Source organism: Mauremys reevesii, linkage group 9, assembly GCF_016161935.1.
Source record: "Mauremys reevesii isolate NIE-2019 linkage group 9, ASM1616193v1, whole genome shotgun sequence".
NCBI lineage: Eukaryota > Metazoa > Chordata > Testudines > Geoemydidae > Mauremys > Mauremys reevesii.
This window is the reverse complement of record NC_052631.1, coordinates 33,940,168-33,954,781: the sequence shown is the minus strand read 5'-3', so window position 1 is coordinate 33,954,781 and position 14,614 is coordinate 33,940,168. Positions and strand designations below refer to the sequence as shown.

Here is a 14,614-nt window from a genome sequence, read left to right as displayed (position 1 = left end):
CGCTTCACTCTGCCAGCTCCCAGCCGCGGCGCTCCGCTTCCCGCCGCAGGTGAGTGTGGGACCTTTCCCAAACCCTCTCCTCCCACCCAGCGACATGGCTGGGGCCGGGGCAAGGAAAGCAGAGCAGGCTGGGGACGTGTCACTCCATTTCCTGCTGCCGGTGAGTGCGGAGGGCATCCTTTCCCCAACCTCCCCACACTCACTGGCGGCGGGAAGCGGAGCTCCGTGGCTGGGAGGTGGCGGAGTGGAGCAGGCTGGGGCCATGTTGCTCCACTTCCTGCCGCTGCCAGTGAGTGCCTGTCAAGGGGTAGGGGGTGTGAAGAGGGGTCGGAGAGGTCAGGTGACAGGGACCAGAGCGGGTGATTAGGGACAGGGGTCTTTAGAGGGGGTGCCCGGTCAGGGAACAAGGAACGGGGGGGCCAAAGCAAGTTTGATATAATGCAGTCTCACTTATAACGCGGAGAGATTTCTTGTCTCTCGAGGACTGCGTTATATCGGGGTAGAAGTGTATGTTTAATAGCCTAATATATCAGGACACATACATTCAATTGATTTACAATGTAATAAGTAGAACAAACATTCTTTTTAGTTTGTGTCCCATAATGGTAATTTTTACAGTATTTAATTTTGTGACAACACTGCCAGCAAATGAGCAGTATTAAGTCAACGACTGACTATGCCTATATAAGATGCAGATTAAGAATAAAATTTGCAAAGCTGCTTAGGTAATTTGTATCAGAGGGGTAGCCGTGTTAGTCTGGATCTGTAAAAGCAACAAAGAATCCTGTGGCACCTTATAGACTAACAGACGTTCTGCAGCATGAGCGTGCTCTGTTAGGTCTTTACCCACTTCTTCCCCTATTCACTGACTTTCTCTGATCTGAACAATTTCATGCTCATGCTGCAGAACGAACATTCTATCTATAAGCCACCACATTCTTTGTTGCTTTTAGGTAATTTGAACACCTAGTTTCCACTAATTTAAGTAATTAGAAATGAGTGTCCAAATGACATAGGTGGCCTTGAAAAAATAGGCCTAATATTAAAAAGGCTGATAAACTATAATTTAGATAAATGAATTCAAAAAATGACAGCATGAAATACACTGATTCAGTGCCTGATCCTGATTCCATAGAAATCAGTGTAAGTTTTGCCATTGGTTTCAGTAAGAGAGAGACAACAATAGGGCTCATATTTCATTTTTTCAAGGAGAAAATTAATCAAACTTTAGATGAGGAGGAGGAGTCAGTTTGTTTTATCTCAAATATTTTCAAAATGTCTGGTGATACTGAACTTCAGAACAAGAAGGAATTACCAACAGACTTCTTCTCTATCATGTACTAAATTTCCCATGAGAATACATATCTGTTCCACATTAGTCCCTTTCCTTGTTATTAAAGCTTGACTCTTCTGGAATGTCAAAGGACTGCAAGCTTCCACTAACATTTCTTTATCATACTAGGAAAAGTATTTATTTAAATAACTAGTTCAGCATTTAAGCTCGTACCAAAGATGCTAATATGTCTGCAGTCACCACATAGATTAACAGAATAGCTGTTTTATAAACCTTATTAGTAGGGCTGTTAAAGAATAGTAGAATACCATTTATTTAAATAGTTTTGAATACTTCCTAAATTTTCAAATATATTTATTTCAGTTACAACACAGAATACAAACTATGCAGTGCTCACTTTGTATTTTTTATTACAAATATTTGCACTGTATAAAAAAGTGTTTTTCAATTCACTTCATACAAGTACTGTAATACAATCTCTTTATGGTGAAAGTGCAACTTAAACTAAATGTAAATTTTTTTTGTTACATAACTGCACTCAAAAACAAAACAATATAAAACTTCAGAGCCTAAGAGTCCACTCAGTCCTAATTCTTGTTCAGCCAGTCTCTCGGACAAACAAGTTTGTTCGCATTTGCAGGAGATAATGCTGCCCACTTCTTGTTTACAATATCACCTGAAAATGAGAACTGGCGTTTGCATGGCACTGTTGTAGAGGCATCACAAGATATTTATGTGCCAGATACACTAACTATTCATATATCCCTTCATGCTTCAGCCACCATTCCAGAGGACGTGTTCATGCTGATAACAGGTTCTGCTTGATAACCATCCAAAGCAGTGCGGACTGACGCATGTTCATTTTCATCATCTGAGTCAGATGCCATCAGCAGAAGTTTGATTTTCTTTTTTGGTGTTTCAGTTCTGTAGTTTCTGCATCAGAGTGTTGCTGTTTTAAGACTTCTGAAAGCATGTTCCACACCTTGTTCCTCACCGATTTATGTATTTATTTGTTTGTTTTTGGAAGGCACTTCAGATTCTTAAACCTTGGGTCGAGTGATGTAGCCATCTTTAGAAATCTCACATTGGTACCTTCTTTGCGTTTTGTCAAATCTACAGTGAAAGTATTCTTAAAATGAACAACATGTGCTGGGTCATCAGCTGAGACTGCTATAACATGAAATATATGGCAGAATGCAGGTAAAACAGAACAGGAGATACAGTATTCTCCAAGGAGTTCAGCCACAAATGTAATTAATGCATTATTTTTAATGAGCGTCATCAGCATGGAAGCATGTCCTCTGGAATGCTGGCTGAAGTACGAAGGGGCATATAAATGTTTAGCATGTCTGACACATAAATAACTTGCAATGCCAGCTAAAAAAGTGCTATGCGAACTCTGTTCTCATTTTCAGGTGATGTAAATAAGAGGCAGGCAGCATTATCTTCTGCAAATGTAAACAAACTTGTTTTTCTTAATGATTGGCTGAACAAGAAGTAGGACTGAGTGAACTTGTAGGCTCTGAAGTTTTACACTGTTTTGTTTTTGAGTGAAGTTATGTAACACAAAATCTACATTTGTAAGTTCACCATAAAGAGATTGCACTACAATACATGTATGAAGTGAATTGAAAAATACTATTTCTTGTCTGCCATTTTTACAATGCAAATATTTGTAATAAAAAAATAAATGAGCACTGTCTACTTTGTATACTGTGTAATTGAAATCAATATATGAAAATGTAGAAGAACATCCAAAAATATTTAATAAATTTCAATTGGTATTCTATTGTTTAACAGCGCAATTAAAACTGCGATTAATCGCAATTTTTTTAAATTGCAATTAATTTGAGTTAATTGCATGAGTTAACTGCAATTAATCAACAACACTACTTATTAGAAATTAGCATAATCTGCCTCATAGTAAAACTGTCTTAACATTGCTTCTCTAACACTAATTTATTAACTTCACAGAGATTTAGTGTCCTATTTTGTGGTCATTTTCTCATGAGATAAAAATAGTATCTTAATACTTCAGATTTACCCCACCTTTTCAGTTGTTGTCATGGTCATGACAGCAAACCAGGTGTGGTACAACAATTATGCCAATGGCTCTGAATTTTATGGTCTCTCTCTTCCATATTGGTAAGCCACTGTGCAAAGTGTCACCTGATTAATTTACTGGATGGATGTTGGGAGACATTTACCTTAACAGTGTCATAAATGATTATGGTTTTCATATGAAATAGCCTTTGTGAATAAAGACTATTTGGTCCCGTTCTTTTTAACTTTAAACAAAGATGTATAGACAGAATTGTGGAATGTATGAAAATTAACCTTTCAAGGACAGACAACGGTTGCACCCGCAAAACTAATGAAAACATTCCCTGTACCGGCAAAAATCCTAAATAGATTTATGCACACAAATAAGCTTTTGTACATCTGAATATTAAGTGCAGATGGCCAATCTGTGCATATAAAATGATAAAACTTACATAAATATGTACTTCTATAGTGGCACTCATTGCACCTTCTTCTATTCAAATTAACCAGATTTTCAACGTTCCAGCATTTCCCTATTTTTAGGGACATCCTTTCTAAAGGAGACAATCAGTCTTTACTTTGAAACCTTAGTGACTAGCAGCTGTTAGATCATGAGTACCATATAGCTAAAGTTAAAGTTCCTATTTATTCAAACTTCACTGCATGAGATTTAGTATTCTAATACAGATAATTACTTGGCCAGATTCTTGGGTGTGATGAGGATATTTTGTGTTGTAAATGCTTTACTGAAAGCTCAGTGTTTAACTTAATCACCATATTGATACAATTGAGAGGCCCGCATCGAACAGCTAGAACTCAGATGATCCAGCTTTATCTCTTCCATTCTACACATGCTCAAGTACATGTTCACCAAGACAGGCTCAGACCTTGCTACTTTCTGGGCAGAAAAGTCAAGGACCGAGAGAGGCGCTTTCATCTGTAGTTTGTAACACCCTTGTCATAAACAGATAGTTAAGGGTTAATGTCTCTTACCTGTAAAGGGTTAAGAAGCTCAGTAAACCTGGCTGACACCTGACCAGAGGACCAATAAGGGGACAAGATACTTTCAAATCTTGGTGGAGGGAAGTCTTTTGTTTGTGCTCTTTGTTTGGGGGTTGTTTGCTCTTGGGACTAAGAGGGACATGACATCAATCCAGGCTCTCAAAATCTTTCTGAATCAGTCTCTCATGTTTCAAACTTGTAAGTAATAGCCAGGCAAGGTGTGTTAATCTTATTTTTGTTTTCTCAACTTGTAAATGTTCCTTTTTGCTGAGAGGATTTTACCTCTGTTTGCTGTAACTTTGAACCTAAGGCTAGAGGGGGTTCCTCTGGGCTACATGAATCTGATTACCCTGTAAAGTATTTTCCATCCTGATTTTACAGAGATAATTTTTACCTTTCTTTTTCTTTAATTAAAAGCTTTCTTTTTAAGAACCTGATTGATGTTTTCCTTGTATTAAGATCCAAGGGGATTGGATCTGGACTCACCAGGAATTGGTGGGGGAAGGGAGGGGGGATGGTTAAATTCTCCTTGTGTTAAGATCCATGGGGTTGGATCAGTGTTCACCAGGAACTTGGTGAAAAAGCCTCTCAAGGCTGCCCAGAGAGAGGAAGGTTTTGGGGGGACAGAAAGTGATCCAGACACTGAAATTTCTGGATGGTGGCAGTGTTACCAGATCTAAGCTAGTAATTAAGCTTAGAAGTGTCCATGCAGGTCCCCACATCTGTACCCTAAAGTTCAGAGTGGGGGAGGAACCTTGACAACCCTTGTCTTCATTAAATAAAAGCCCCTGGCGGGTCGGGCCGGTTTGTTTACCTGCTGCGTCCGCAGGCTGGGCCAATTGCAGCTCCCAGTGGCCGCGGTTCGCTGCTCCAGGCCAATGGAGCCTGGCCCACCAGGGGCTTTCCTCACACAAGCAGCGGAACAAGTTTGGGAACCACTTTTCTAATTGTTACATTTTTCCAAAGTCAAAGAACAACCAAATCCTTTCATTATGTTTAAATTTTAAAACATACATAGTTTATAACAAACATAGAAGAACAAAAGTAAAGCCTCTGTGACAGAACAGTATGTGTCTTCTCTATAACATTTTGTATCAACTTCTGCCCTCAGAAAATGACAGCTGCCTTCTGTAGTGACCAGACTCTTAGAACGTTGAGAGTGCACTACACCAATAGTTACAGACATCTCTCAGGTGCCCTTTTTTTATACAAGATACCTATTTTCAATGTTACCTCTATCATAAGTATCTGCAAATTTCCTTTATTTAAACAACTTAAACTATTAAAATTTTCTTTCTTACTAATATTTTATATATATCAGAAAATTGTGACATCTTTGCAGTTATTTTTGATTCCTTTGGAGACCTGGAGCAGCAGATTTAGTAACCTAGGATTAGATTCTGCCACCTTAACCCCAGCTGAGAAGTACTTTACTCTATACTTAGTCCCATTGTTGAAATCAATGAGTATCCTAGAATATCAGGGTTGGAAGGAACCTCAGGAGGTTATCTAGTCCAACCCTCTGTTCAAAGCAGGACCCATCCCCAGACAGATTTTTGCCCCAGATCCATAAATGGTCCCCTCAAGGATTGAACTCAACCCTGAGTTTAGCAGGCCAATGCTCAAACCACTGAGCTATCCATCCCGCTATGTGGTAGGGGATGCTGGAAGAGAAATGATGTTTTACGGGGACTTGTGAGAACTAGGTTGCATCCCTGGCTCTCTACATACTTTCAATGTAATGTAGGGTAAATATTTTGGAAGTAGCCACTAATTAGGTGTTTCTCATTTTCTGGATACCCAGTGTGAGCACTCACATCCAACTGAACTAAATGGGAAGTGTGGCTGCTCAGCACCTCTGGGGAGAAAAGATCAGACCTTAAATGTTTTGAGTTGGGCACCCAAAATTAGTGTCCTCTTTTGCAAAGTTGGGCCTTAATCTTTGTGGCTCAGTTGCCTATCTGTAAAATGGGGATAACAAATGGGAATAATAATAATACTTTCCTACCTCTCAGAGGAATTATGAAAATTTAATAATATTTGAGGAACTCAGTGTACAAAGAAGAGAGCCATAGTAAAGAATAAATTAACAAATTCTTACTCAGAGGGGTTTGGATGATGTGCAGTAAGGCCCCAATTCTGCAAGGTACCTGAAGTATATACCTAACTTTAAGCACATGATTAGTTCCAGTGACTTCAATGGGACTATTTGTACACTTGAAGTTAGACACCTGCTTCAACACCTTGCTGAACTGCAGCCTAAATAATGAATGAAGGCATATACTGGAGGATGAAGCTAAAAAGAAATATTGAACTGCTGTCTCATTCACTGAGCAAGGTATGTACTGTGAACTTAAAGAAGCCTTACTGAAGGCGCAGGAACAAACCATCCTGATGTGCAGAAAGAATAGCAAATATGGCAGGCACCAGCTTGGCTTAACAGTGAAATCTTCGGTGAGCTTAAACTCAAAAAGGAAGCTTACAAGAAGTAGAAATTTGGACAGATGACTAGGCAGGAGTATAAAAACATTGTTAGAGCATGCAGGGGTTAATCAGGAAAGCCAAAGCACAACTGGAGTTGCAGCTCGCAAGGGATAAGAAGGGTAACAAGAAGAGTTTCTACATGTATGTTAGCAACAAGAAGGTGGTCTGGGAAAATGTGGGACCCTTACTGAATGAGGGAGGCAACATAGTATCAGATGATGTGGAAAAAACTGAAGTACTCAATGCTTTCTTTGCCTCGGTCTTCCCAGACAAAGTCAACTCCCAGTACTGGGCAACACAGTATGGGGAGGAGGTGAGCAGCCCTCAGTATTGAAAGAACACATTAAGTACTATTTAGAAAAGCTGGACGTGCACAAGTCCATGGGTCCAGATCTAATGCATCCAACGGTGCTGAGGGAGTTGGCTGAGGCGATTGCAGAGCCATTGGCAGTTATCTTTGAAAATTTGTGGTGATCGAGGAAGGTCCTGGACAATTGGAAAAAGGAAAATTAGTTCCCATATTCAAAAAGGGAAGAAAGAGAAACTGGGGAACTACAGACCGGTCAGCCTCACTTCAGTCCCTGGCAAAATCATGGAGTAGGTCCTCGAGGAATCCATTTTAAAGCACTTGGAGGAGAGGGAGGTGATCAGGAACAGTCAACATGGATTCACCAAGGACAGGTCATGCCTGACCAACATGATTGCCTTCTATGCTGAGATAACTAGCTCGGTGGGTATGGGGAAAGCAGGGGACATGACATAGCTTGACTTTAGCAAAGCTTTTGATATGATCTCCAAGAGTATTCTTTACAGCAAGTTAAAGAAGTATGGATTGGATGAATAGACTATAAGGTGGCTAAAAAACCGGCTAGACTGTCAGGCTCAATGGGTAGTCATCAATAACTCAATGTCTAGTTGGCAGCCGGTATCAAGCGCAGTGCCCCGGGGTTGGTCCTGGGGCCAGTTTTGTTCAACATCTTCATTAATGATCTGGATGATGGGATTAATTGCACCCTCAGCAAGCTTGCAGATGACACTAAGCTGGGGGAGAGGTAGATACACTGGAGGGTAGGGACAGGGTCCAGAGTGACCTAGACAAATTGGAGGATTGGGCCAAAAGAAATTTGATGAGGTTCAACAAGGACAAGTGCAGAGTCCTGCACTTAGGAAGAAAGAATCCCATGCACCACTACAGGCTGGGGACCGACTGGCTAAGCAGCAGTTCTGCAGAAAAGGACCTGGGGATTACAGTGGACAAGAAGCTGGATATGAGTCAGCAGTGTGCCCTCATTGCCAAGAAGGCCAACGGCATATTGGGCTGTATTAGCAGGAGCATTGCCAGCAGATCAAGGGAAGTGATTATTCCCCTCTATTCGACACTGGTGGGGCCAAACCTGGAGTAGTACTGCATCCAGTTTGGTGCCCCAACTACAGATGGGATATGAACAAATTGGAGAGAGTCCAGCGGACGGCAACAAAAATGATTTGGGGGCTGGGGCACATGACTTAAAAGGAGAGGCTCAGGGAACTGGGGTTATTTAGTCTACAGAAAAGAAGAGTGAGGGGGGATTTGATAGCAGCCTTCAACTACCTGAAGGGGGGTTCCAAAGAGGATGGAGCTAGGCTATTCTCAGTGGTGGCAGGTGACAGAACAAGAAGCAATGTTCTCACGTTGCAGTGGGGGAGGTCTAGATTGGATATTAGGAAACACTATTTCACTAGGAGGGTAGTAAAGCACTGGAATGGGTTACCTAGGGACGTGGTGGAAACTCCATCCTTACAGGTTTTTAAGGCCTGAAGAGACAAAGCCTTGGCTGGGATGATTTAATTGGTATTGGTCCTGCTTTGAGCAGGGGATTGGACTAGATGACCTCCTGAGGTCTCTTCCAACCCTAATATTCTATGATTCTAACTCCACAAGGGAGGAATGCTGTGAGGGAAAAAAGTATGAGATAATGTATGACTACATTATAAAGCATGTGGGGCAGAATTAAGTTTGCAAAGCCTATCTTAATTCTAATATTTACAAACTTTTGAGTGCTTCACTTTGTAGCCTTAAGTGTTTCTTTATTTCCTATTTCATAAAAAATCCTAATGTAGTATCTCAAATTGTTAATATTGATATCTTAATGGTAATGACTAACTGTGGTTTGGCAATTTTGAATTCATTCTGCTAACTACCATGTTAATTCCTTCAATTTTCTCTGGCTTTCAGTATCTAGACCAAATTACAATAAAATATTTTTGTAAGCTCTTCTCAAATTTGCTCTAAATAAGGATTCTATCAAAATATTATTGTCTTTGGGATAAAAAGATTAAAAACTGTTTCCTTAAATAATTTTTTTTATTTTTAGTACCCAAAAATGTACCAATCGCTTCAAAATATAGTGGACATGTTCCCTTCCCCAGGAAGCATATTTAATAACCCCACATTTGGTTCTCGACAGGGTCTGATGCCAAGTCTTTCAGCACTAAAAGCCTGAGCTATCACTTGAGCTAAAGGAATATTCTTCTAGCAAGTAGAAGTAATAAGCTTTTAACTTATGTGAACCAGCCTCTAGAAAGGGAAAAAGGTAGATACTGTGCTGTAGTGGGTTACCCATACCGTCTATATTTAATAGGACAGGAAATGAAAAGTGAAAGGAAGGACTGGAGTAGCAGGGTCGTCCCATGATTACTCAGTAAGGCATATATATGCCTTGATAGTTTGGGTCTTGCTCTTTTTTTGGAGGGGTTACATATCTTCCCCGTTTCATGGCTTCATGGCAAAAGTGAGTTTTTAGTTGGTATTCAAATGAGGTAAAGTACATGGGTTGGCAAACAAATTCAGATGGGCATTCCAAAGGAAAGGGCATTCCAAAGGTAAGCAGCCTATCAAGTGCATTCCAAACGTAAGCAGCTTATCAAGGGCATCACACCTCCCCTTGGCCCCAGCTCTGGAGCTGTGGCGGCAGGGGAGACGCGCTCTCCCCCAGCTCCGGAGCTGCTGTGGTGAGAGAGGGCTGGGGGGAGTCCTCTCTCCCTGCTGCAGCCCTGGGGCAGCCTTCACCCCAAACCCCTCATCCCTGGCCCCAGCCCAGAGCCTACACCCCCATCTGGAGCCCTCACCCCACCATACCTCTGCCCCAGCCCTCTCCCACACCCTGCACCCCAGTCAGAGCCTCCTCCTCCCCCACGTGCTCCAACCCCCTGCTCTGAGCCCTCTCCCACACTCCAAACCCCTCATTGCATCACACATCACCTCCATATCGGTGCACATAACAAAATTAATTCTGCACATGCATGGGAAAAATTAGAGGGAAGATTGGGGACCGCTGACGTGGTTAGAAAAGGCAGGTGACATACTTGAAGCAAAAGGTAAGAAGGGTGATTTGGGTAGCAGGGTTTGGATGGATGTGGCAGGGGTGGGGCACCAAGGTCAGTGGTAATGAGACTGGACAGCAGAAGATTACTATAGTTAGGGTATAGACAAGCAACTTGGCCACAGGCCTGAAAGGAAAGAGAGGAGTTTAGAAATAATGTGGAGGGACAAGTAATAGGATTTGGCCACAGCTTGGATGTGGGGAGAGAGACAGCTCTGTACTACTAAACAGCTATATTCATCTTGGTAGGGAATGCCACCTGGTTGAAGTGTGCAGCATTGACTGATTGTCTAAAATTAGCATCCAAATCACTTACCCCATAAATTTGTTGCACTGAAAAAACTGTCACTAGCCACCTGGTAGAAAGAAAAGGGCTACATTAATTTAAAACTGTCAGTGCCAAACCCACTACAAAACACAAACTCTAAAAAGTGGTAAAGGTTTAAATATTCAGATAGGTTTGAAATGACTATCAACTGAAAAGGAATATATCTAATGGGTTACATGCCATCAGGTAATTGCCAATGTACTGTGTAATTTCATCAGTTTAGGCTCAGCAGTGAACCTGGCTACCTGGCTACAGGGGGCAGGTAAGGAGTTCAATGCAATCCCCCCTCCCCCAAATCTCCAAAGTTAGAATGTGAGAAGAGCAGCTGCCATCACCCCCACTGCTACTCCCCATCATGCTCAGGTGAGCAAGAAGAGGGGGGAATAGGGAGAGCCTTGCATCTGCCCCCACAATGCACCATCTAGCACAATGGCCCCTGTGCAGTGCGATACTGCACCATCAAGACACCTAGAGCAATTTAAAAGCAGCAAAGAATCCTGTGGCACCTTATAGACTAACAGACCTTTTGGAGCATGAGCTTTCGTGGGTGAAAGCTCATGCTCCAAAACATCTGTTAGTCTATAAGGTGCCACAGGATTCTTTGCTGCTTTTACAGATCCAGACTAACACAGCTACCCCTCTGATACTAGAGCAATTTAGTTTCCCCAGAACAAGAAAGCAGCAGGGGCCAGATTGGCACGCACTAACAATCTGGTTCCTGCCCTACTCCTGAGGCAGCACAGCTACATGCTGGGCCTTGCTGGAGCTGAATTATAAAGTTACAGCCCAGCCCTTAATGACTTGGTCATGCACAAATCAAAAGTTAAGTAAAATTGGAGGGAAAAGTTCTTGACCAACAGCTACAATACACAATATGAACCTGATCCTTCAAGCCTTTATGCTTGGGAGTAGCTACGCACGAGTACTACGCAGATTGTGTATATAACCAGAAAGTTTGTGGAAAGAATTAAAGGAATAGTGAGCACAGGAAAAGACAAGCTATACTGCCATTGGCTGCATTAGAAACAAGTAAATGGTTAAGCAACGTGAAGTTATCAGGTAATTAAACCACAGTGGTGACCACTGGCTAAACTATTGGCATTCAGCTCTTCCTTATCACTCAAATCAAAGCATGACCATTAATGTTCCCAAATGCTGCTATTGGTCCTCAGCCTGAAGGAGCGATCTCCGTGGGGCACCAGAAGCTGGTCCATACAAGCTATTACCTCCCACCCTGCTGTCCCCTCACACACTGTGCCGTTTAGCACGCAGCAAGGCGCACTGAGGCTGATGAGAAGACACTCGGGGCTGGGTCCCAGCGAACCCCCAGCAGCGGCGCCACGCCCTGTGTGCTACGGTACCCACCAGGTAGGAGCGTTTAGACGAAGCCCTGCGCTGGGCATGGCGCGGGGGCGGCTCTCCCGGGCCCGCTGGCAGGGCTGCTGCGGAGGGACTCCAGGCGGAGGCAGAGTCGCTGCTGCGGGAAAGGCGCCAGAGATACCCGCTAGCCTGTGCCCCCGCCCCTTCGCTTGGCTCGTCTGCCCCCGGCGCCGGGAGGGCGCCCAACCCCTGGCTGGCTCCCCGCCCGGCCCGGCCCGGCCAGCCACCGCCCCTTTCGCCCAGGGGGGCTCGCCGGCCCCGCCCCGGCTGCCCCGAGAGACCCCAGCCCCGGAGCGGCCGCTGCTGGACGCGGGGCGGCCTGGCCGGGCGCGCTGGTGCTGAAATGACCCGCCGGGGCTGCCTGCGGCTGCTGCTCTTCGCCCTGCTCGGCAGCCTGCGCCGGCCCGACGGCTTCGCCGCCGCCAAGGTGAGGGTCGGGGGGCGCGGGGGGGAACCTGTCCCTGCCGCTGGGCTGTGACCTGCTGTGTGCGGGCTGGAGGTGGTGCCAGGGGGCGATATTTCACCCCCCCCACCCCAGTCAGTGGCTGGCCCCGGCTGTGCACGTGTTGCAATGATGGGGGTGCGGAGGGCCAGAAGTGGCAGAGAAGGTGCCGGTAATTTCGCTGTGGCTTATTTTTTGCAAGCGAAAAAGCAGCCGGCCCTTGGTTGTAGCTGCTTGTGCTGAAGCAGCGCTCAGAGCGATCTGAAAAAAAGTGACGGGGGGAGGCGGCTGTCTGACAGCCGCTGTCTGAATCTAGGGTCAGAAACTTGGTTAAAACCGTGTTGCAAGTGCGCCACTCAGCAGCCCCGCTGGATATTGTTTTGGTCCGGTCTGCGAGCCTTTGCGATCCGACCCCGCCGCTTTAAGCCCTGGCCTTTCAACTTCTTTCTTGCAAAAACCCGACATTTTTGTCATAGGCAAAGTTACTGGTATATGCAGTGGCAAGGAATTGGTGTTGGCCTGGGTACCTTTGCCACTGACGGCAGTGGAAGCGCTAACTTCAGTGGCAGCAACCTGGAGCTTTTGCTTAAGGGAAGTAACCAATATAGAGGAGGTAATTAATTTGTAATTTAGAGCTTCATTCTGTAAAGCCACTTCAGCACATGCTTTGCTTTAAACGTGCTTAAATGCCCTTCCTGGATAGAGACGCTTTCCTGAATCGTGGCCTTATGCGGAGAAAACAGAAGAAATCCAGCAGGACTTTTTATTTTGGGGGTGTGTATGTATCAGAATTAAACATGTCACTGAAGGCCACCTTGATTTATGGTGGGTGAGGAATGCAGGATCTAACCTAATTATTAAAACAAAATGTTCTGTTTGTCAAATACAATGGTTTTACAGTTCAGAATTGGCATTTTATTAAAATAACATATTGCTTCATAACACTTATAGTTCACACACACGTGAAACATTGTTACATAAAACGCACAAGGACAGCCATGGGATAAAACTTGTAATATGTAAAACAGCCTGTTGTCTAAGCACCTAAATGTCAGTATTTTATTTCAGGCTATTTCAGATACATAATATGAAATATTAAAAATAAAAAATGAGACCCAGAACAAATTTGATTGCATTAATAATCCACTCATTTCCCCAGGTTTCACAAATAATGCAATTTGTACCTGTTGAGAAACTCAGTGTTGTTATTTCTGCAGTATTTGAGTAATCAACTTTCTTCACCAGAAAGACCAAGATAAGAGCCTTAATTCTGTTTCCAGTGTGGAGTTTTACCTGGGCAGCATCAATCTGGTTGCGGTACAGGACTATTTAGTTAATAATAGTAATTCTTCCTTTTGTGGTATATTCGTAGCTATATATCTGTCTACATGCACATGTGTGCATATGTGCATACACACACACACACACACACACACAGAGGAAGAACCATTTACCATCTACATCAACCTCAGTTTGAACTTTTTTTAATATACAGTGTGCCTATTTGATTCATATTTTAACCCTGGTACCATCTGCATTACCCTATTCTGCAATTTAGTACACAACTTTCCCTTGAGAGTAAGCTGACTAGAGGGATTTCCAGTCCTCTCTGGCTGGCCATTAATCACTGCAAATGCATTTGTTCTGACAGTGGAGCAGGAGGTAACTACTTTGTGGGTGGATGCTACTGTATAACCCTAGGTGTGGCTTGCCAGCAACATTTCTGCTGTATGTCAAATTGTAAACTGATGAAATTAGCAATTTCTGTTGACTTTCCATATTAAATTTCTTGCATTGTAATAATCAATTTATTTTCCCTTTTAAAAATAGTCACAATTATCTTTTAGTACTTCAATGGAGAAGTAGTAATGCTTTATAGTTGTGAAGTCCATTACAGATTTCACTATAGCTACCAATTTTACATGGAAGATGCTCTGATATTATGGTAATGAGTGGCAGGATAAAACCCTAAGATGGAAAGCTTTAGAATCTGGGAGTACTGAGTGACGAACTCCTGTGGAGAATATAATAATCAATTATAAAGTCCTTAAGAATAAAACAGCTGGATTTGTAGGAGAGAGAAAACATGGTATAAAGTAATATATAAGATGCAATTTGGCAACTTGAATTGTAGAAGGTATACTTGATGGCAGACCTGGTGAAGGGTTTGAAAGGCATTAACAAAGAGAAGCAGATGTTATAGGACAGGTTCATTGAAAAGACACACTTTTTTCATTTTTTGAATGTTTTGAATAAATGGCACACTTATGCCCTATTAA

At 42.9% G+C, this 14,614-nt stretch overlaps 2 protein-coding genes across 3 annotated transcripts in view; one reads left to right on the top strand and one right to left on the bottom strand.

The window, feature by feature from the left end:
* Positions 1-11,987, bottom strand: part of LOC120372074 (collagen alpha-4(IV) chain-like) — a 59,261-nt gene extending 47,274 nt beyond the window's left edge. The window contains exons 1-2 of the mRNA XM_039488790.1: positions 11,879-11,987; positions 10,502-10,541 (exon numbers count right to left, since the gene is read on the bottom strand). Of these exons, the coding sequence (XP_039344724.1) occupies positions 10,502-10,541; positions 11,879-11,916 (78 nt within the window). The 5' untranslated portion in view covers positions 11,917-11,987. The remainder of the gene's footprint in view (positions 1-10,501; positions 10,542-11,878) is intronic.
* Positions 11,988-12,188: 201 nt separating this feature from the next.
* LOC120371610 (collagen alpha-3(IV) chain-like) overlaps positions 12,189-14,614 on the top strand; it is a 111,290-nt gene continuing 108,864 nt past the window's right edge. For both annotated transcript variants that reach the window (XM_039487520.1, XM_039487519.1), the window contains exon 1: positions 12,189-12,320. In XM_039487520.1, coding sequence (XP_039343454.1) covers positions 12,237-12,320 — 84 coding nt within the window. In that variant the 5' untranslated portion in view covers positions 12,189-12,236. The remainder of the gene's footprint in view (positions 12,321-14,614) is intronic.